The sequence below is a fragment of the Mauremys mutica genome, chromosome 6 (genome assembly GCF_020497125.1).
Source record: "Mauremys mutica isolate MM-2020 ecotype Southern chromosome 6, ASM2049712v1, whole genome shotgun sequence".
In the NCBI taxonomy this organism is placed as follows: Eukaryota; Metazoa; Chordata; order Testudines; family Geoemydidae; genus Mauremys; species Mauremys mutica.
Window position 1 is genome coordinate 24,184,056 of NC_059077.1, and position 24,037 is coordinate 24,208,092.

General features: G+C 41.1%; 1 protein-coding gene across 2 annotated transcripts in view; it reads right to left on the minus strand.

The window, feature by feature from the left end:
* Nucleotides 1-2,114: 2,114 nt before the first annotated feature.
* The window catches only part of RANBP3L (RAN binding protein 3 like), a 41,927-nt gene continuing 20,004 nt past the window's right edge, over nt 2,115-24,037 (minus strand). The window contains exons 5-17 of one of the 2 annotated variants that reach the window (XM_045021540.1): nt 23,554-23,631; nt 22,315-22,389; nt 20,976-21,044; nt 20,214-20,359; nt 19,537-19,640; nt 16,163-16,244; nt 15,046-15,148; nt 14,123-14,253; nt 12,996-13,116; nt 12,270-12,412; nt 8,363-8,561; nt 3,586-3,662; nt 2,115-2,774 (exon numbers count right to left, since the gene is read on the minus strand). In XM_045021540.1, coding sequence (XP_044877475.1) covers nt 2,718-2,774; nt 3,586-3,662; nt 8,363-8,561; nt 12,270-12,412; nt 12,996-13,116; nt 14,123-14,253; nt 15,046-15,148; nt 16,163-16,244; nt 19,537-19,640; nt 20,214-20,359; nt 20,976-21,044; nt 22,315-22,389; nt 23,554-23,631 — 1,385 coding nt within the window. In that variant the 3' untranslated portion in view covers nt 2,115-2,717. The remainder of the gene's footprint in view (nt 2,775-3,585; nt 3,663-8,362; nt 8,562-12,269; nt 12,413-12,995; nt 13,117-14,122; nt 14,254-15,045; nt 15,149-16,162; nt 16,245-19,536; nt 19,641-20,213; nt 20,360-20,975; nt 21,045-22,314; nt 22,390-23,553; nt 23,632-24,037) is intronic. The other variant, XM_045021541.1, reaches the window with a different exon arrangement.

Below are 24,037 nucleotides of genomic sequence, written 5' to 3' on the forward strand. Positions count from 1 at the left end.
TTTTTTCACCCTGAATAAAAAAAATAAAAGGGACAGCTTTCCTTTTAAAAAAAATTTATTTAGAGCTATAGTTGGGACATAGAAGAAGACATCTAATTAGACTGAAAATGCAAGTTATCTGTAAATTGTTTGGCTATAATATTGTTTTATTATATGCTGCAATAAACTCAAATACTTTCTCAATACCGAGTTAAAGTATTTCATAGTAATAGATGTTACCTTGAAAAGCTATGTTTTGCAACAATACTAAAATAGCACAAATGTAAAAAGATGTCAAAATTAAAAACACACCATGAATATGTTTTTAATTCTACCTATGTATTTATATGGCCCCTATCACCATTATATCTGAACACCTCCAAAGTAGTTAAAAATAGAAACAACACCTCTTTCTTCCTTCCCAGTTCAAAGAAGATACAGCTCAATTAGTTATTAAGTGTGTGCGCGCATGTGGGTGTGTAGACTTTCAGGGGGCAGAAAGCAAACTCACAAGAGATAGGTTATTCATTTAATTCTGAATGATCACAAACTCAGTGCATCTTCTGGGAACGTGTCTTGGGCCAGCTTCTATGAAAATTCTGTATCTCACTCCTGAGCCTTCCTTTGTTGACTGTTTTGTGGTTGTAAAAGAACATAGTTGTTGTGGGAAGTCATGGCTGCAAATCTTTGAGATAGTCAAAACTCCCCACAGAATAGGATCTAGCTATCATGATAGATCTTGAATCAAACTCTGCCTTCAGAGGAAAACCAGTTCAGAGAGTGGAGTGCCTGGCCAACATTCTCGCCATAACCTGTTGCTAAGCACATGGGCTGCTGCTTTTTATAACAGCTGAAGTTTTTTCAGAATGTGTAGTTTTGTTCCTAGATATGAGTTGCAATAATAAAATTTGGAAGTCAGTAATGCAGAGATCTCCATTGACAGGTGTGAAACTGATCAGCAGGGTTACAGTCAGTCACAGATTTAAAAAAAAAGAGCATTTTTTGGTTTTATGGCTATTTGACATCACTAAAATTGGATTCAAAAGGATCCCAAAGCAGTGACCTATCTTAATTTGAGGGCAGATGCTCTTACAGTGGCATTTCCCTTTTCCTATTAGCATCACCTGAGCCTTGCCCAGATTCAGTTTTAGCCAACTGCTCTTCATGCAGGTGCTAATTTTGGTGAGGTATTGAGAATTCTGGGAGATGGTGCTGTTTATTATTTTAAAATAAATGTTGTGGAGCTGAATGTTCATGGTGTGCTGGCACCTAAACCCATGTTTCACAACTTCTCCCAACAACTTCATATAGATGTTTAACGAAACGGGAGAACTGAGGCTTGGGTGGACTCTGCAGATTACATCTTTTGAGATGGAGAAGCCATAACAAACCTCGGGGTCTAGTCTAAAAGAAGAGACTTGAGCCATTTTAGGGCATTTTCTTCACATCTGCAGCCGTTGGTGGTAGGAAACAAATATGTGATAATCAATGGTATTAAATTTTGTAGTGAGGTTCAGAACGATGAATATGGGTATTTCCTTTCTCTGTTGGCAAGAAGAGCAGAGAGCTCCTATGCATCAAATGCTGTCTTTTTAACATGCAGTGGCCTGAGAGGGATCCAGTATTCTTCTAGTTTCTCAATCATCTTAGTTAGAAAAGAGGTTAGACAATGGGCAGTATTTGGTGGGGTCGCTACCATCGTGTGATGGTTCCTTTAATACTGGTTGGATTATTGTATGTGTTAGGATGGCTGGTAGACTTCCATCATCAAAGGAAACAGTGTTCAGGAATACCAATACTTAATAATAAAGTTATTATATTTAACTCTAGTTTAGCTCACCAATTTAAGGCAAAAGTTGTAGCAGGTCTCCAGAAATAATGTATGTGCATCCATTTGCACATGACAAATAGGCAGTTATCTGTGCAATTACTTATTTTGTATAGGCAAAGGGAGTTTTCATGTGTGCAAACAGATGTGCCCCAAAACATTACAGTTGAATTTTCAGATGCTTCCTAAAGCCTGATCCTATCCAACTGTAGTTGGTGACAAAACTCTAACTTACTGCAGTAGGAACAGAATCAGACCCATCTCTTACCATTTTAAAAACGGTATCCTAACTCCAATCAACAATATAAGATATTTTCAAAACAAAGATCTTGTTTAATTAAAGGTTAGTTTCTGTAGACTTAATTCATATGAAACTCTCATTCACAAGGAGTTCTGCATGAATACGGACTGCAGCATAGGACCTTGAATGTTAGCAAACAACTACAATGGCTCTTTCCAATAAAACGATGTTTAAAGTGTTCATAATATGCATCTTTTTATGGACAGACATTACATAACTGAAACAAACAATAAATATCTTTTTAGAAATATCACTATCTGATGGTTAAATGATTCTCTCCATCAATATGATGAATGAACCTTGATTAGATATAAAATCCATCACATTATTAATGTCTCTATATATGATTAATTCCAAATTGGAAGGCTTTGTAATGTTTCTTGAATACCAGAGGCCACCCTGTCATTCCTATTCCAGCGCAAGGAATTAACATTGGAATCCTTAAAGTGCTTCTGAAGTCCATTTCTGCTGTATTAAGTTTATGTTGTCCTAAAAGTTAATCTTTGCTTGAAAATCATAGAATGTGAATGCATAGGATTTCCTTACTCCAAGACTGCTGAGATGGTTTACAATTTTCAGCAAGATGAGCTATCAACTGTATTGCTGTAATCATAGGTAGCTGTCATGAGCAAACAACAGGCTGTCTGCGGATCCATCTAGAATGATCTGAAATAGAATTAAATATATTCAGTATATTCACACTTTAAATCAAATCAGTATTTCATAATAGAGTAATAGGTTAATGTCTGGATATGATGTATTCATTGGTTATATACATGTAATTTAACTAGCTAACCCTGGAACAGCCAGACACACTTTTGCAGGTCAATCTGTTTGACTACTCTGATCTCTATGCCTGCTACTTATAACAACTTAAAAATCTATCCTTTTGTATTTAATAAATTTATTTTATATTTTACCTAAAACAGTGTGGTTTTGGGTGAAGTGCTTGGGAAATCTCAGTTCAGACTACAAAGGCTAGTGTAAATCCATTCCACACTGAGGGAGTGGTGAACTAGGTAATGAGCTTATGCTGGCCAGGCTTCTGACCAGTGCCAGATAGTACAGTTTGGATGCAAGGCTGGGGAGCTGGGGGGAACTGGCTGGGGCCTCTCTATTGCTGGTTCATGACTGGCTGGGAGATAATTCATGTAACTAGATGTGCCCCTGCCTGTGGATGGCTGTGTAAGTGCACTGCCTGACAGAGGCTTGTAGTTTAATATTAACATCACACTGTGAGAGACAACCCAGGCTGGTGGGTTTGGAGGGCTCAGCAGTCCCACAGTCCAGGTTGCACAGTTAGAGCTGTTCAGACTGCAGGTGGCCGGAGAGAGAAAGTACATCAACAAATCTTGGAGCTAAAGGAACTGGAAATAGGGGCTCAGAATCAAGCAGAGGAGTTCGCACATCAGCAGGCCTTAGAACTGCAAGCCAAAGCAGCTGAGGAAAAGGTAAAAAAGCGGAGACACCAACTGGCCTTGCTGGAGAACCAGAACCTTCCCTCACCACTGATTTCCACCTCTCCAAAAATCCATAAATGGGAACAATTGTGTCCTGCATACAAAGAGACAGACAACGTTACAGAATATTTTACTACCTTTGAGAGGCTGTGTGTGATTAATGAGATTCCTGAGGACAAGAAAATCCCCTCTTTGCTTGCAAAGTTAACTGGTAAAGCTCTGAATATATTCAATGAAATGCAAATTCAGGATGCTTTAGATTATTGCAAATTCAAAGAAACGGTTTTGAAATTATTTCAGATTATCCCTGGAACATAGAGGGTAAAAATTAGGAATCTTAAGAGAAATGCTGGTATGAGTAATGGGGAATATGTAAACAGCATGAAAGATCTGATGGGAAAATGGGTGAGGGGAAAAGGGATTGAAAGCTTTGAAGAAACGTTTGACCTTGTTGCTCAGGAGCACCTCCTAAGCATATGTAAAGATGAAGTGAAACAGAGTCTATGGGGCAAAAATGTGAAAACTGGATAAAATGGCATCTCTAGCTGATGTCTTTGAGAAGACCCAGGCATCTACTGAGAGTAACCACAGAAAGAGGAGATAAAACTTGGTGGGAAGCAGTGTACCTGTTTTACCCCTGGAAAAAAGGAGGGTGGCTGGGAGGCTGGGCACTCATCTCCCCAACATCATTCTTCTAATCCCTATCTCAAATCTTCTGTGAAACCAGAAAAGCCCAAAAGGTGCTATCGTAATTCAACTGCTCACCTGAGGAATAAATGCCCTGTGCTGGGAGGAAGCAGACAACAAATAGTTAATGCTGCCATCTCATTGACTTTAAGGTCAGAAGGGACCATTATGATCATCACAGGAATTTCTCAGGCACCTGAGGCTTATCATATTGGTTTTGTGAGACTAGCCTCTGCACAATTAGACATGGAGCACGTTAATGTTGTCAGAATTAATGACAGGGAATACTTACGGTGGAAGCATACAGGGGCACAGATTTCTCTGGTTAATCAGAGTGTAGCACCAAATGCCAACATATTACCTGGTTAAATGGCAGAAATTGTAGATGTGGGTGGAACCAGATTCCTTGTGCCACTAGCTAGAATTCATTGGCGTGGGAAGATTTGGAAAGTGTTTTGACTGTGGGGGTAATGGAAGGTCTCTTGGTTGACATACTTAGTGGGAATGATTTTTTCCATATAGCTCAGGCTGTTAAGGTGTTTGCCCACAGCAAGAAGAAACATTATGCTGGGACCCGAGAGGGAAAGAGTATAGTCCCAGGAATTGCCGAAGGAAAGGGAGAAAAATCTCATTGATTACTCTGCAGCAGATGGAAGCAGTATGCTTCCAAGAGTGGAGGAGATTGAGACAGGCTCTGCATTGCAGCTGAAGGCAACACTTCCTCAGGAAGGGAGGAGGGTGGAGTGCCCGTCACTGAGAAAACTGTCTGGGGGTGAGCTGCCAGCACATTGCAGCTGAACAAGGGATAGATCCCGCTCTAGAGAGCATAGAAAGAGTGTCCTGGGGCATGGAGGCGGCAAAGAAGGAAACTGGGGAAAGAATAGTGGGAGAATGTCTCCTCACTGGTCACTTGGGAGAGGATGCCCAGGACAGAGTGGACACAGGCATGCATCCTGAGACTTAGGTTCAGAGAGGGAACTGAATAACTGACCTTTTGGAGGGGAGCAAGTCACACAGCTGACCTCTTGGGGATAGAGAAAAGGGTGATGGAGGGTACCCCAACCCAGGTCCCAGTTTTCCAGGACGTTGGTCCTGATATGCTTGTGGCAAAAAACTGTCTCTTTAAATCAAGATGCAGCTACCATGCCTGTGATAGCCAAGGAGTTGTATCCAGGAAACTTCCAGGCAGCAGTTGTCTGTGAGAATGCAAATGACTCAGCTGGCAGAGGAGGCTTTCTCCAGGCTGGTAAGACATGGAAAGAAGCTGAGGGAGAGCTGCTGGGAAAAGGTGCATCTGACCAAAGAGTAGACACTCTACTCTTGAGGGAATTCTACACCAAAAAATTAAAAATTCTGCACACAATATTATAAAATTCTGCAAATTTTATTTGTCAATAAATAAATGTCATTACTCCTGGGGGAATTGTGCACCACTGCACAATGCAGAATTTTGCAGAAATTAATGTGGGCAGAACTTCCTTTCCCCCACAGAAATGGGCTGCAGTGCTGCTAGCTGCAACTAGGGTCTGCTGGACTTGGTAGAGCCCAGCTCACACACAGAAGACACTGCTGGGAGAGAAGGGGAGGGAGCTAGAGGATTCCTGGCAGCCGCAGTTCCCAGCATGCCCTGAGGGAAGGAGAGGGTGGCACACAGGAAACTCCGTGCAAGCCTGTGGGACCGAGCATCAGGCTATTTCTCCCTCTGGATCCCTGGGCTCTCGGGGGAGAAGGGTGAGTGTCTGAACCAGGAGGGGCCCATGGCTGGGCTCTTGGAGGAAGGAGATGCAGGTATCTGGGCCGGGGGGAGACCCATGGCTGGGCTCTAGAGGGGAGGGGGTGCAGGTATCTAGGCGGGGGGGGGCATGGCAGGGCTCAGAGGGGGGAGGGGGGTTCTGTGGGTGTCTGGCCTCCCAGCTGGACTCTGGGAAAGGGGGCAGAGAAACAGGAACAGGGTTGTCATAGCGGGTCCTTTAACTCTTTACTCCTGGGGGAAATTGTGTGTGTGTTACAGACATACTTGCTGACAGGTATTTTGAAATAAATTACCAAAATAATTGAAATTGGTGTGATTATGTAGTGTTATTTTGACAAATACAATTTGCAGAATTTTGCAATTATTTTTCTTTTTTGGTGCTGAATTTTTAATTTTTTGGCACACAATGCCCCCAGCAGTAAAATGTGCAGGCTCCAGCATGGCAGTGGGGAGCACAGGCCACTGGCTGCATGGAGGTGGGAGATCACCCTGCGTCACTGCCCGCCCCTGCACGGAGGCGCGAGATCAGGGACTTGATGGTGAGGCTGCCCTAACCAAGACACACTGCAAAGGCTGGGCCTGCCTCAGAACACCCCGGGGCCCGCCTGTCTGCACCAGGTGTGGGCAGGCAGGCAGGCTCATACCAGCAGGATCCAAATGTGGAGGGGCTGAGTGTAGGGGGATCCAGGTGTGAGGTAAGAGGGTTCTGTGTGGGGCAATCTGGGTACAGGGAGCTCATTGGGGGAAAATGGATGCACAGGGGATCATTGGGGGATTCTGGGTGCAAGGGCAATGGGACTCTACAACTGGGTCCAGATGAAGGTGGTTGGGGCTCAGTGTGGTGGTCCGGGTGCTGGGGGAGGTATGGGTCCGGGTGCAGCTGACTGGGGATCAGTGGGGTGTGGGTCCACATGTGGGCGTCTCATTAGGGTGGTCGAGGTGTAGGAGGGGTGGGGCTCATCGGGGTGAGGTTGATGGGCCTGCTTAACAGGGGAGCCCCAGCTGCTGTTAAGGGGATGCTGGGCTCCTGCTCCCCTCCCTTGATTCACCAATCTCCTTCTCTTCCGCATCCCTCCCCCTTTCCTCTCCCCACTGTCCCCTGCCCTATCCCACATGCTTCCTTCCCCACTGCCTCTTCCTCCCACCCCACCCAATAATGACATGTTTTGTTCTGTGAACTGAATATTATAGAGATACAACAAATGATTATGGGAATAAGTATTGTAAACTGTCATATTCTTGCTAACAGGAAAAAAGGCATGTTTGTTTCCTAAAGTAAACAGTCACTCAAAACTGTTATTTGTATGTGATTTGATCCTTGCTGAAGAGTTCTTTTAAAAACTAAAAAGGGAACAGCCTGCAGCTCCACTGGAAGGAGAAGTGTCACATGGCTGATGATAATTCAAACATCATTGCCGTATTCCTCCTGAGAGAAGACGTATTTGCAATTTACAACCCCTACATGAACAACGGCAACTCTCCTGGGGTGAATCTCCCCACTGGGGCAGCATAGTGCCTGCCTTCCACCAAGGAAAGGCAACTTTCAGCTCTGGCCACTGTATCTCTAGAGTCCCTTGACTTCTCCACGGTTGACCCCAGCTACTTTATGGGCTGTGCTTACTGCCACTGGAGTGGGATTTGTGAGCATCTTGCTCAAATACACCCTGCTTTAGGTGGACTCTTCACCAGTGGGGGTTGTAGTCTTTGTTCCACTGGTGAAAGCAGATTAAACCTGGGCAGGGTGTCTAGCCCCATAAATCTCCTGGTAGACAGAATCTATCACTTTATCAAAGTTGTTAATGTCCTGTAACAGTATAAAATCTCCTGGTGCTTGCATTGTCAACCAGTTTTACCACACATAAATGACTGTTACAGTCTGTCAGCATAGGTTGATATTTAAAAGAAATCAGACATTACATAAGTTTGGTTCAAATGACCATTTTTATGGTTCAGGTAGACTAACTACCACAAGCTGTATGTAGCACTGATATAAGTGGACTCAACTTCCAATGAAGTAAGTGGAAATTGAGCGCAGCGCTACAGACTATGTCAACTGAGATATCCAAGTGTGCGTTTATGAGCCTTAACTTTAAGCTTGAAAATTTTTAACCCAGATATCCTGACACTCAGTCCTCTGTCAAAAGACTATTCTGATTATTTATTTTAAAATAATTTGGCAGTGTTGACACAAGCCTGTCAAAATAAAACCCTACTTCAGTGCTGGAGAGAGGGTCACCATAACATAGGCACTTGGATGGAAAAGAGAGGTTAATAAAAGGGGGTAGAAATGGAATTCTCAGGGCACCAAGTGAAGTTCAAAGGAGCACAAAAGTCTCGGGAAAAGTTCTGCTTACCTGATTCATTGCTGCTCACTTGAGTTATTGTTTCATCTTCTTCATCATCATCATCACTATCACAGTTTAATGAATGAAAGGCTGTTTCTGGCTCTGTGTCAACCTGATTTGCATCCAATTCTTGCTCAGCAAAGCTTCGCAGTGCAACAAGACGGTGATGTATTGCTGTATACAGGTACTCAGTATCTTTTGAACTTGCCTGTAGAAAATAAAGTGCATACAACCATTGAAAATAACTGCAAAATAACTCTGACTGCATCCAAACCAACCACTGAAGTGCAGATGCAAAGGGGAGAGATTTTAAAAGGACTGAAAAGAGCTAAAATCCCTTCATCAGACAGCAAAGAGTCCTGTGGCACCTTATAGACTAACAGACGTTTTGGAGCATGAGCTTTTGTGGGTGAATACCCACTTCGTCGGATGCACCCACGAAATTCACCCACGAAAGCTCATGCTCCAAAACGTCTGTTAGTCTATAAGGTGCCACAGGACTCTTTGCTGCTTTTACAGATCCAGACTAACACGGCTACCCCTCTGATACTTCATCAGACACTTACTGTCCTTTGGAGTCAAAAGAATTTATGTAAGATTCCAATTTAGTAACTTCGTGAGAAAATCGACTTAAATACAAATAATATTAAGTTTGTCTTAATGGTCTGTATTTTAGAATTTGTTAAAAAATAATTGTTGGTTGTTTTCCTTATTGAGATAATGGATGCAACTTTAAAACAAAAATTATGATTCATCTCAGTGAATGACTCAATTTTTATTGAATACTTAATATTCTTGACTCTGTGCAACTCCTCAGTAACAAAATGTACTTCTGAAAATAATAAAACATATATGGATTGTGAAAATTCCTAGTCATATTTCTGGTTAGAAGTAAGTAAAAACAGAATTAACAACCAAGAATGAGTTTTCTCTAATTAACAAATAAAAAGATGCCATGAACTCTGCTAGTGAAGTTGGAAGGAAATAATTTACTGTAGAGTAGTTGAAAGCACATGGTCTTCTGGGGCCTGATACTCCACTGCTTTGCACCATGTGGATTCATTTACACCTGTACAAATTCAGAGTAGAAAGATACTAGTCTGATTTGGTAGTTTTATACCCAATTTATATTCACTTTGCACAGGTGTAAGCGACTGCAAGAGTTGCAAAGCAGTAGAGTATCTGGCTCTTCTTCCATGCTGCTCACATTTGCAGAAGCCAAAAACGTTCCTTTCACCATAGCCACGCACAGAAGAAAGCAGTTGAGAGCAATTCAGAGTTGGCGTTTCAGCAGAAATTAGCTCAGTTGTCAACTGAGTAATTTGTCATCACCGGAATATGCAGCTTTGCAGGGACAAAGTCAGCCTAGGGTTGCAAATGTTATAGATTAGACTCAAGTAGCTGCCTTTTTCATTGGTTCTCAAACTTGTTCATATATCTTTGAACCTGAGCTATGAGTGAGCCATTCTTTTTAGGCATATCTGAGGAACTGTCCTAGACTGAGGTGTCAAGAGAGGAGATTTGGGAACAAATTGGTAAATTAAACATTGCTAAGTCAGCAGCACGGACCAGATGGTATTCATCCAAGAGTTCTGAAGGATGGGGCTCCCCTGTTAAGCGTTCTGAAGGAACTAAAATATGAAAGTGCAGAACTACTGACTGGGATACATAACCTATCACTGAAATCAGCCTCTATACCAGATGACTGGAGGATAGCTCATGTAATGACAACTTTTTAAAAAAAGGTTCCAGACTAACTTTAATAGCAGGCAATTGGTTGAAACTATAGTAAAGAACAGGATTATCAGACACACAGATAAACATGATTTGTTGGAGAAGAGTCAACATGGCTTTTGTAAAGGGAAGTCGTGCCTCGTCAATCTATTAGAATTCTTTGAGGGTGTCAACAAGCATGTAGACATGGATGATCCAGTTGATATAGTGTCCTTGGACTTGAAAGCTTTTGACAAGGTCCGCACCAAAGACTCTTAAGTAAAGTAAGAAATCATGGGATAAGAGAAGGTCCTCCCATGGATCAGTAACTGGTTAAAATATAGGAAACAAAATGTCGGAATAAATGGTCAGTTTTCATTATGTAAAGAAATAAATAGCAGAATCTGTACTGGGACCTGCGCTGTTCAACATATTCATAAATGATCTGGAAAAGTAGGTAAACAGTGATGTGGCAAAGTTTGGAGAAGATACAAAATTACTCAAGAAGATAGTGAAGTCTAAAGCTGACTGAACAGTTACAAAGAGATCTCACAAAACGGGGTGACTGGGCGACAAAATGGCAGATGAAATTCAATTTTGACAAATGCAAAAATAGTGCACATTGGGAAAAATCTCATCTATACATACAAAATGATGGGATCTAAATTAGCTCTTACCACTGAAGAAAGAAATCTTGGAGTCATCTTGGATAGTTCTCTGAAAAAAGCTGCTAAATGTGTGGCGGCAGACAAGAAAGCTAACAGAATGTTAGGAACTATTAGGAAACTGATAGATAGTAAGAGAAAATATCATAGCACCACTATATAAATCCATTGTATGCCCACACCGTGAATACTGCATGCAGTTCTGGTCACCGCATCTCAAAAAAGAGATATTAGTATTAGAAATGGGCAACAAAAATGACTAGGGTTATGGAAAAGCTTTCTTATATGGAGAGATTAAAAAACTGGGACTGTTCATCTTAGAAAAGAGATGACAAAAGGGGGGGAATATGATAGAGGCCTACAAAACCACAAATGATGTGGAGAAAGTGAATAAGGAAGTGTTATTTACCCATTCACATAAGACAAGGATCGGGGTCACCCAATGAAAATAAATCTGCTGCCTATTAAACAAACATAAGGAAGTACTTCTTCACACAATGCATAGTCAACCATTGCCAGGGGATATTGTGAAGGCCAAAACTATAACTGAGTTCAAAAGAGAATGAGGTAAGTTCATGGAGGATAGGTCCATCAATGGCTTTTAGTCAAGTTGGCCAGGGATGCAACCCCATGCTCTGGGTGTCACTAAGCCTTTGACTGACAGAAGCTGGGACTGAACAACTGAGGGTGGATCACTCGATAATTGCCCTGTTCTGAACACTCCCTCTAAAGCTTCTGGCACTGCCCACTGTCAGAAGACAGGATACTGGGCTAGATGGATCAATGGTCTGACCCAGTATGACCATTCTTATGTTCTTATATATCTTATTGGCGACTCTTGTGGACCACCTGCCCTTCTAGTCACAATTGCATGGACTACTCCCCCGCACTGATCACTTTGAATAATATCCCTGAAGCAACTATAGCAATTGTTTCTATACAGAAGGAAAAAAAAAAAATCAGGAAAGTGTGTTGATATATTTTAGGCATCTTTTAACATTATTTAGCACCATGGAGTAGTCAGTTCCATGGATCACTGATAGTGACTCCTGCTGGCTGTCTAATACAGTGATCTGGTCAGGGGCGGCTCTAGCAATTTCGCCGCCCCAAGCACGGCGGCACGCCACAGGGGGTGCTCTGGCGGTCGCCGGTCCCGCGGCTCCGGTGGACCTCCTGCAGACGTGCCTGCGGAGGGTCCGCTGGTCCCGCGGCTCCGGCGGACCCTCCGCAGGCACGCCTGTGGGAGGTCCACCGGAGCCGCCTGCCACCCTCCTGGCGACTCGCAGAGCCGCCCCCCGCGGCATGCTGCCCCAAGCACGCGCTTGGCGCGCTGGGGTCTGGAGCCGGCCCTGGATCTGGTTATCTCCTTGGGCCATATCAGACCTTCAGCTTTTTGCACAAAACAGCAATTGACCTCAATGGTAATTGTGTACATGTTATAGCCTTACACTTTTTACCATAAGGAGGCTTGCCAGAACAAGGAATCCAAGCTAAATTGCCAAGTTCTAGATACTTGTTCTTTTTCAATTTTTTCTTACCTGTATTAGAAATACTTTAACAGAATGGTCTTCTAGGTCTGTCGCAGTGATGCACAGACTCTTGCGATTTGCTCTTTCTATCGCCATCTGAGTCCAGAGTTTGGTGTTGAAAATCAGTCTCAAACTGCCTTGATTTCGCATAACTAAAACAGGAATGCTTACATATTAGACATTACATGGAAACCTCCCTGTTGTTTCAGCAGATTTATTCAGTACTGCTATAAAAATCATATTTCCATTAACTTTGCATTTCAGGGAATTATAACCTAACATTTTGAAAGAGGTGGGGGTTTAAATTTATTTACTATACTTTGATATTTTTAAAGTTTCTCTCGATACGATATATTTGCCATATGATATAATGAAACAAACAATCTTTCAAAACTACACAATAAAGTGTAAGAAACTACTGCTCAATAAGCAGAACACCCCATAAGTCACTTGGAAGAAGCAGCACCTCTGGTAAAGCCAAATTAGAAAAGAGAGAACTAGAGTAAAGAAACCTGGAAACAGAAATACATAGTGCTTAGTGACATCTGTGAGTACCTGCAGCTCACAAAAACTGCAGCAGCAAGAGATGTTTAGTAGGTAGCTAACTTTATAGAGTAATAATGAAAAGGCTTTGAACAACTGGATATAAACAAACCTGGCTGCAGGATTACAAATGATGTGATATTCAATTGACTATGGCAAATGAGAGCACGATTAAGTGGAACTAATTTTTACCTAGCCTTGACTGTAATGTTCCATGTTTATTGCTTGAAGTGTCATTAAGCCTCAGGGATCCTCTTCCTCTTTCAGTCCAGGATAGTGAGAGTTTATTAAATACAAAAAGCTTGCAACTGATCTGAAGGGGAAAATGTTATGGAAAGTGTCAACTGATCTGAATTCTGTTGTGCCAGAGATTGCAGTTTATAGGTTTGATGTCTCTGTGCTATAACTTTTTACTTTACAGTTTGCATAAAATTAAGACAAATTTTAAAAATGAAATGAAAATTGCACTAACCCCAGATTTATGCTGAGTACCTCTAGTAACCAGGCTATGGGGAACATTTAGCATAGAAATACATTTCACTTTTACCTTTTCAATTTTTAACCTCTCTCTGTGAAATCCAAAGACATCTCCATATTTCCTGAAGATGTCCCAGAATGCATCATCCTATACCACCACTGATATCAGAAGTTTCATGCAACTTTTTGTACCAGTACTGTCATAAATTGAAGCTAATGACCCATCCACATACAAATTTCCCACATATGAATGGGAGAAGTGGATTCAAGCAATCTTACAGTTTTATATCTTTCCATTTTTAGATTTTTGTAATATATCCAAGTGTTAATTTGCCAAGAAAATAAAGAGTTTTAAGAATTTTGAGTAGCAAGATTTATCCTGCTAGCCTAAAATTACATGGATATACCTTAGTTTTATTATAAAACCACTTACTTTGATAACTCAATAGTTAAAAAAAAAACACCAAGCCTTTGTGTTTATAAAGTAACTTTAAGAGTACTTATAAACTGGGGTTTTATTTATTGGTGTTAGGGAATACTGTCTTATTGTGAAGACAGTTATAACAGACACTAGCAGAATGAGGCTTTGGAGCATGATTTTGGAGGTTGAAAGAGCTCTCTATATTCAGTATAGAGAATATACGATGAAAAGCTACGTATCAGCTTGAAAAGAAATTACGGTAGTTAACAGAAGCATATTTTTAAAAAAGGAAAAACTTATACAGTTATCCAACAAAGAAGTAGTAGATATGTATTCATGGTATTATAAGTTACAGTACACCATAATGTGCTTTCTAAACATAAGTAGAAAGGCTCATCATACAATCTTTAGGAAAATATACCTGCAACACGTTATGTTCTGCTTCTTCCCCGGTTATAACTTCAACTTTATCTAACAAATATTTCTGTGCTGGTTTGGAAATGTAAGCCGCAGCTGATTCAATTAGTGTTGACTTCTTGACAAAAAATGTTTCTAAAGGAGAAATAAAAACAACAGAAAATTATAAAATTTCTACAGCAGGAATGTTTTAGTATGTCAACAATATGTCTATTTGTATAGTCTAGGTCTTTGTACCCCTTAGTGCTAGATATCAGTTAATGTTTTAATAAACTTCAGGCATCCCTGTATATTTTTTAAAGAATAAGACCACGATCCAAGGTTTCTGTTTAGGCACATTGGTCTGTCAACAAGGAACAACTAGCAGGATCAAACCCTAACTAGTTAATAGTTGAGTTTCCAAATCGAATTCTTTGTGATATTGCTGCTCAAAGTCATAGTCATGAAAAACATAAGTCCCATAAATCACAATGGTAATAAGAGGGGTGTGAATATTCAGCAGGAAAGAACATGAACAACTAGCTAAAATTGTGGTTGAAGTGACTTGTTCATAAACAAGCTATAGGCTGAAATGTGTTCACAAAGTATTCATCACACAGTTTTGGATAACAAATAAATTTGTAAAACTCAAAGTCTATTCAAGGAAAACTTACAAATAAAAAAAATAGTCTAAATTAAATCAAATAATAAATTATTCGCTATGATGATAATCTAGCTCTAATTCTGAGTCACAAACCAAATGACAGTTGCTTTCTGGACACTTCCATTTATGGTGCACATCCTAATTGTATACTAATGATTGGATAACTTTAAAGTAAATAGATGATAATTACTGAACACCACTAATTTGATTGCTTCTATGATGCACTGAAATTGACCTATTGGTAGAGCCTCACTGTGTTTGTTTGCTAAAGTAGTAATGCTTACTTGTATGTGAATAACCAATATGAACAGTTTTGGCATCTGTGGATGTTATTTCTTTCTTGCATAGATCAGTTTCATTATGCAGCTTGGTAGATTTCTGAGGACTCTAAAAAATGGAAGAAACAAGGAAAAACAGTTTAAGAAATTGTAACGTTTATATGTTTGACATTAGCAGCAAGCTGAAAGATCAGGAATGGATTGAATCATAAAATACACAGCAGGGGTGAAGATTAGTTGAAATAATAAGTTAACATGCAAACTTTATTCCTACATACAAATACTAACATAGGATATAAGTAAACAAGCATTTGGTATTTCAGTCAATATTGGAACTTCGTCCATTATTATAAAAGCCCCAAAAATGTCATTAAGCAGGAACTGTAGTCTCTTCTTAAGAGAGACTCTGAGCTAAAAGAATAAGCTTCTTTCAATTTAAGTTTAAGGTGATCTGATAATAAAAGTGGAGACGTTTAGCAGATATCTTTCCAAATTAATTCCTCATTTTACAGATCACCATATATACCCAAAATTTAAAAAAGGCATTGCAGAATTTAGAAGTAATCATTCTCTGAGATATTTTAAACTATTACATTTAGCTAATTCTGCAGAGTTACAGTTTTCTCATTGTTCACATCTCCTTTATATCTGTATACTGCTAATCAAATATTTTCTTGGAGTCAGAGGGGAGAAAGCCTACAGCTCTGAATGTTAAAAAAGTCTGAAGTGGTTTGAGCTATAACAGAAAATTGCTAGAATTGATTTTCCTACTGAAGGGCCAAGTCTAAAATTTGGGCCACCTAAGTTATGCCCATGAAATGTGCACACAAGCCAGCCGAGCACACCCAACAAGTAACTGCCTGTGCAGATGAACACTGACATATATAAACCCATTTTGGACCGATCCTGTGAACAGCTATACATGTTTAACTTTACTCATGTGACTTGACTTCAAAGCGATGACTCATGCATTTGCAGGACTGGGGGCTTTGTATGTACATATGACAAATGTTGTGGTCACAATTTAGGGGACCATCTTTGAAAATGTGACCCTCAGCATTCAAATGCCAACTTTTTCAGAAACAGAAGAAAGAAGAAAAATTTAAATATTTACAAATCTTACCAAAACTCTCTCAACCATGTTTTCTCCAAACACAAAAGTAGAATTTCTGTTTAAAAAAGTTACATCTTCAACTGTCTGATTTCTAGAGAAACAAAATATGTGAAAAATATCAATTAGACTTTGTAAAAGATGCAAATATAACATCCATAACAGCATACATTTACCTTTCCAAACCTTACATTAAAACAAAAATATTGGCCTACTGGGGACCATAGAGAATACTTCATTAAAGGAACTTAGGGAGATACATTGTATTTCATGTAGCATAATGAGAATGTTCCTTAAAGACTAGATAGTGGCAAAGCCACAGGCCACTGTTGCAGCACCCCAGGAGCAGTATAGGGAAAGAATCATGCATCAGAGAGGCACACTTCTCTCCCTGCTTCCTTTTATTCCAGCAAACTGCTACCCTTCCTATGTCGGCTTAGCTGTGCCAGCCACCAGATCCACCCACTCCCCTATCTTCTTCATCTTCTCCTTGTCCATCTGCTTGGGGGAACATAGAGGGACAGATGCACATCTTATTTCAGCAAGCCTAGATATAGATTATGTCAATGCTGCAATGTAAGCATGGGTTCAGACCAGGGTTGAGCCCAAATCCTCCTTCCGTCTACACACAAATCTCAGACTCAGGCTTAGACTTAGGGTCCTAGGATCTTGCAGGGATGGAGGCTCCAAGCCAGTGTCAAGCCATGACCCAAGGTTCAAGCCTTATTGCTTTGAAGTACAGATGCAGCCCTGCTTGACTTGGGTCCTGGGAGTCTGCCAAAAGTATCCCATAATCCCACAGGCCACCTTCTTTTGTCCTCTCTATTGCAAAAATCTCCAATAGACTCAGTTGAAAATGGAAGCCCCCACTTGGAGAACAGCAGCAGCTCAGTGAGTCAGCGTTAACCCTTCCATTTTCTTCTGACCACCAAAAGGAAGGGATACAGATCAGGATAAGTAAAGAACTCGTCAGAGACCTTTTGACCAATTTGAATGAATTAAAGTCAGCGGGCCTGATGCTGTACACCCCAGGGTACTGAATGAATTAGCTGTAGAAATCTCGGAGCCACTGGCAACAAAATGAAATTCAACAAAGACAAATGTAAGTTTGCTACACTGAGGGAAGGAAAACCAAATGCACAAATACAGAATAGGGGATAAACTGGCTTGGCAGCAGTACTGCTAAGAAGGATCTGGGAATTGTGGTGGCTCACAACCTCAAAGTGAGTCAGCAATATGATGCTGTTACGAAAAAGCAAATGCAATTTTTGGTTGCATTAACAGAGGAGTCATGGGAGGTGACAGTATCGCTGTACTCAGCACTGGTTAGGCCTCAGATGGCATACTGTTTTGAATGTAACATTTTATGTCCTTGAAATTCCACAAACATTAATTCTGTGCTCCTCCAGTGAGCTATTTGAGACAATAACCTTCTGTGTCTTGTCCTATTGCAGGCCTCTACACCTCTACTGGCTGCTATACCTCCACAACTCGACCTCAGTGCAGTACAAGCCTGGTCCAACATACCTCCACAGACTGTTCCAAGAGGAGCATTTCCATGGTGAACTTGGTCGAAGTTCTTGAGTGGGCCAACCAGCAGGCCCAGTACCAGAAGCAGAGGGACTTAATATTGGAGAAGAGGCATGCCAAGAGGCAGGAGGAAAGGCTGAGTCTCACCGCACAGCTTGAGGACAGGGTTTTAGCAAAGGAGCAGGCATTTGCTTCACAGTTCCTGGAACAGGAATGGCAGCTAAGGGAGGAGGAGAGGGCTCAGCAGAGAGACTGCTGCAAGATTATCAGGGCTGCAAGATTATCGGCTCCTGCTGCCACTCCCACACCATCTCCTGATTCCCTGAGACGTATTCTCTGTCCAGAAAACTTGGAAAACTCCACATCTAGGTGACTCATGCAATCAGGCCCCACAAGCAGCTGGGCAGGGCAACTAAACACCATGCAGCTCTCCATCTTGCCCCCTCTTCCATTGATATCTCTGCCTCGGCACCAAGTGCACAGAAAACAAGAGCAAGGAGAACGGAGTCCAGGGGACATGCAGTGGTAGAGTGATTCTGTTGTGTTTGCCCTGGTTCATACACTTTGTTTGTTTTGGAAAATGTTCTTTTGTAACTGTTTTGGTATTTTAATGGCAATGGGTGACTGTTGCACAGTTTTAACACATTTATAAATAAAGCTGTTAAGGAAAGTTTATTGCTATAGTGCATCTCATCATACGATCATGATTTGAAATAACAAAGCTAAACACATGATCAGGAACAATTAGGAATTACTACACACATGCTATTCCTCTATACAGCTAAGTACAACAAGTCACACATCAATAACTTCCTGATGTGAATCCATACTGTGAATCATCCCCCACTCTATCCCCAATTCATAATTCAGCATGTCATTCATAAGTACATTGCATGACAATCAAATCCCCACCCTTCCCCAAGAACTGAATCCCCAAATCAATTAGCCCCTTAACTCTCACAAGCAGATTCATAGAGGTACTATTTCTCCTCTTCCATGGGGCTATGGAAGTCCATAACATAGGAGCACAGAGCATCCTTGACTGCTGTTGCCTGTGTGCATCTAGCTCCAGCTGTGGTAGGTGCACTTTCTGGCTGAGTGTTCAGCAACCCCTTGGTCCATAGGTCCATTCAGGGGGAAATGGTTCACCTCTTCCTCCTGGTCCATCTCGTGCTTTTGGTGGCTCAGAAAAAGTTGCCGAAATGTTCACCAGTGCCTCACGGAAGCTCCGTTTTCTGTCTCAAGAGTGAAAGTGCAAGCCAGACAACTTCTTGAAAACGGGTCTCCTCCATGTTGCTCATCTGGCTGTGTTGGTGGGCTGTTCAACCTTCCTATAACATGCAGGGTGGGCAGTAAAGTTTTCCCACAGTGCACCATGGACAACGGACTAGAGTGGCCACATTTCAGGAGGGCACTAGGGAGTCTGGGATATGGATGGTTTTGAGTTGGGTCTATATGCTGCATTGTGGATGCCAGAGCCCCAATTTCAAGCCCAGGTTAGAAAATTCTTAAGGTTAAAAATCAGTGTAGACATTCAAGCCCTGGATTCTCCAACACACGTCGGCTGACTTGAATCCCACTACGCCTGGGCTTACACTACAGGGTAAGCATACCCTTAAAGTCCAGGTAACTTTACACCATGCAGAGGTGTAAGGGGAAGTTCTTACTCCCTTGCACAGACATATAGTTCAAGTTATAATCTGTTCATAAGCCTTTCCTTTCTGGCTGATGTGAGCATTTTTTCAGCTAACAGATACACAGACACATGTAAAGCAACAAGCCAGAGGACAAAACCAAACACTTGCTATTCTTTAGATACACAGAAAAAAAACCCCACAATGCTTTGACTAACTTACCCTATTGTTTTAGGGCTAGAAAGGTGCATGGAGATAGATGGCCTCACTGTTGTCTCGGAACTTGCTGAGTTCTCTGCTGGGCAATGAGAGCTCTCTTCAGACAACTGGAAACAATTAATATGATCAATTGGAAATGTTGGAAAAAATTAATTTTGGCTCATCTTGCACTATAAATAGTTTTACCAGCAATTAGGGCCTGCAAAGCCCAATGCATGTGAGAAAGTATTATTGGCAAGAGTAAGCCTATGCATGATGGGTCCACTTGCATGAGTTCAGATCATTCATGTGGTGGTTTGCAGAGTCAGGCCCATGTTTATTGTGCGAAGCAAGCCAGTGCAATTCCTAACCAGATTTTTAAAAAAAATTCTTAGAAAGTAATGTTTTCCCAACCCTCTATCCCAAATTCAGATTGAATTACAAGTTTATAGCATCTGCACACTCATCAAGCAACTGTATGGGCAGTTTAGCAAGGGCTGGATTTTCCAAAGCACTCAGCATTGGTACAGTTGCTCCACTGAAGTCAAAAGCAAAACTCCTGTTGACTTCACTGGGAACAGAATTAAACTAATACTGAAGACTTCTCTGTAAAATACTTAATTATTATAAATATTATTAGAGCTCAGGCAGATGGAAAAAAACCCAGACATGTATATTTGACACTGAAGTTACATTTTTACCTGAATATTTGCTTTCTCTTTAGTTTTGGAAGATGCCAGTGTATTTTCAGTGCACATCTGCCTTCTTTCCTCACATATCTGAGACTGTGGTGGCTGTAAAATGGCAGGTCTTATGACAGTCCACTGCTGAATTTGTGACAAGGGTCCTTGCAAAATACAAAATATAAGGTTAATATATGCAACCTTTCCTTCACATTTAAACAACACATTTGTGTCTTGCTTTTTCGACTCATAATGTAGATGTGCTGTGGAGTTTTAAATTAATTGTATTTAAGTGTTATTGTTAATACCTGCCATCCTTTCCTGTTTTAAGTCCCTTCTAAAAACCCTGCCAAATAAAGGAAGGATGCAATATTTAATAAAACAAATCTGCACTGATTGTGATAAATCCATCTTCTGATTATATGAAGCTTGATCCTGCACCCACGGAAGTCGACAGGAGTTTTGCCTTGCCTTCACTGGGAGCAGAGTTCAGTCCTTGTTAACATTATGGATCAGAAATATATATTTGGGATGATATTCACTCCTGAGCAGTGGTTCTAAACATGGCCTATGAACCACTTACGTTTTCAAAATAGAGCTGTAAGTGGAATTAAGTGGTTTACAGGCTTATAATACAGGCCTTCTGCATAGGGGGTGAATATCAGCTGTAGAGAGGAAGCTGGCTGGGCCAGGGATTGTCTACGTTTTACCTGCTCTGTACAGTGTTGAGCACACTGTGGATCAACAACAAATTAATATTACAATACTAACAATAGTTACCTTTTTCTGTTCTTGTGATGTCATGGTTTCTTTGGAGAAGAGCTGAGGTCATGAATATGTTATTCTTTACTGCAAAAGAAGTGTTTATCCACAGTGCTTAATTGCTTATCTGTATTTCTGTAGCCCCCATCACTGCAGTATCTGAGCATCTCACAAACATTAATGCATTTATTTCACACCACCTCTTCGAGGAAGGAAAATATTATCCCCATTTTATGGAAGGGGAAACTTAGGCACAGTGAGAATGACTTCCCCGGGAACTCTAAAGCAGAGCCAGGAATTGAATCCAGATATCCTGGGTGTTAGCCACTACTTTAACCACAAAACTGTCCTTCTTTAGCTTTACAGCTCATGGGCATGATACTGTCATCCAGTCAGAATATCCTTTCGGATCAGCAAAAGAGACCCAAGAGTACAATGGTAAATGCAGGAGATCTAGCACGTGCTGGTAGTGATGACCATCATGATAACTGTAATGATGGTCAATGTGTGGCACTGCTGCTGCTTCTTTTATATGGTTTCCAAATGCCACCCAGAAATGCTCAGAAGGGCTGCCAGCCTTGTCCCATCAATAGCATGCTATAAAATTACATGTCTCATAATCCATATAAAAACTCCTCCATTCCATTCCAAGATGATTCTGGTTTGGTGCTATACCAATTTTGTACCCTTACCAGATTATTTGGAAACCCCTAATCAACAATTTTTTTAATCCAAAAGGTTTTCAATGTGGGAGTCAAACAGGTGTCATGGTTTGTGACCACCCTGCCCTTCCCTTATGGATAAATGGGAGGGTGATCCCTGCTAAATCTTGGCTAGAACGGAGGGTGTTCCCAGTATGGAAAATGGTGTCACTGAATATGCGAATCACTGTTTTAGTCCAAACACACCTAGCTCCCACTATTTCTTCAACTCCATTCTGTGTTTACTGTCCATAATATTTGACATAATATTTTATAGGTTAATATAACCTTCCACCTATTTGCTACAAGGCTTTGTAAATCTCAAAAACATCTGAGTTGCAGCAGTGAATAGACTCTGCACAACCCAGTGTAGCATATGGCATAGGCTGCTTGCATCCCATCCAAACAGCAGCTCTCCCATGCGCAGAGTATTCCCTAGCACAAGGAGATATTAGTGCGACATTGACTGAGAAATGAGTGCCATTGACTGAATCACCAATGCATCTTGTTGAACATCACAAAGTTCCTTGCTCTCATTCACATACTGACTTTGCCCAGCCCAGTGAGCTCAGTCCCACAGAAACAGCAGTTTTATTTTGTTATTTTACTGATTTTTGGTTTTAAGTGAATATTTACTGAATAATATTTTTAGTTACCTGGCTGTGATGGAGGAAAGGTCGGAAGGATGGTACAGGAAGATGATCTCACTCTTTTCTGAGACAGTGCTGTATCTGAAAACATAAGAGACTGAAATTATCCTTTGTTCAAAGCACAGTACCTGAATATGGACTTTTCATGTTAGCAAAATGTATTTGTCATGGATGAGCAGAATCTACCTGTATCAGGCAACTACTAAGGCTTTGTAGTGTAGACTTTGAATTTCCAACCATTGCTAGCACTAGTGCAGTTTCAACATAAAGAAAGAGCTGGCAGCTGCCAGCATTTTTGACCATACCATCATCTGCTAGACCTTCTCAGATTAGGGCTAGATGTCATGGTGGTTCAAGTGCCAAGAAGCTAGTCTACACTGGTACTCCTATTGTTGCTACCACCAATGACACTGAACACAAAGGTAGGAAAAATATAGTACAGGCTCAGCCTAAGAGGGTTATTATAGCAAAAGTCTGAGACTACCAGTTTTTTTTTTTGGTCTGGAGCTGATCAGGACTAAGTAGATGTAGGAATGATCGAGGTGTGATTTTAAAGGTAGTTAAAGTTTGGTTAATTGTACCCTTTTAACTAAATGGGTTAAGTTTATCAATGGCTGGGTGAAGCAAAATATTATTTACCTACATTAAGGCCCAAATTTTGAGGAAAGCATATGGCCCCATCATTACAATAATGACACACTTTAAAATAGAATTTCTACTGCACATGCTCAGTACACAGTGGTCTGCAGTGACTTATGTGTGTTCCCTCAATATTGTGGAAATAACCCCACCACCCTGAAGGGGTTTCCAAGTCAGATGATAACTAGTTGGAGGGGAAAGCCCTTGTCAGCTTCTCAATTCCATGGGTCCCCCTGGGCTTATGGGGTTGAACAATGAACATCTTCCAAAGGGTAGGAAATCCTGCCTTCCCTTGACCTAATCAAAAGATTCCAGGGAAACTCATGATTGAAACACATGGACCTTCCACTGCCTGATGTGGAAATAACTCATGTATGGACCGGGAGCCCTCTGTTAATTTAAAACCAATCTTTTTTCAGACTTAGGAAGGAGCAAGTTCCTCACTGAGAATTACTTGCAGACTAACTTCAAAGTTTAAAAGTTTTGCTGACTTGGAATTATTCTAACCAAAATGTGTATCTGAATAATGGGGAAAATATTTTTTTCTAGCTTATCAATCTATAAAATATAATTACAATTATAACCAAATTGAGCTAAATGACATACCCATGTAGAACTGCGAGTCCGACGTTTGGAAAGTAAAAGATGAAGACCTTGCCCGTTTCCTGGAACAACCAATGAAATCTAAGAGACACATAACATATCATGTACTGTAAAATCAAATTTTGCAACAAATTTCAGTAAATTATTGCACTACAGAATTCTAATATCAAAGGTCTAAAATTAAAGCCTGACCTGGACCCGAGTACAGACAACCCAAACTAACCCAAGAGTGTTAAGTCATTTTTAGATGCAACTCAACCCAACACTTCCCCCTGAACCTGAGTCAGTGTGACTGCCTCATCCTTGGGGCTCGGCCTGCTGGGGGCTTCCCATTCCCCACATCCTTTGCCTGCAAATCGTCTCCAGCTGCTGCCTGCCCATGGGGTCGGTGCAGCAGGGGCTGCATACCTCATCCTGCTGGCCACAGCTGCCTTGCTGTGCTGTGTGTGCTGCAGAGCGAGAGGCACTGCAACTCAGTGGTAGCAGC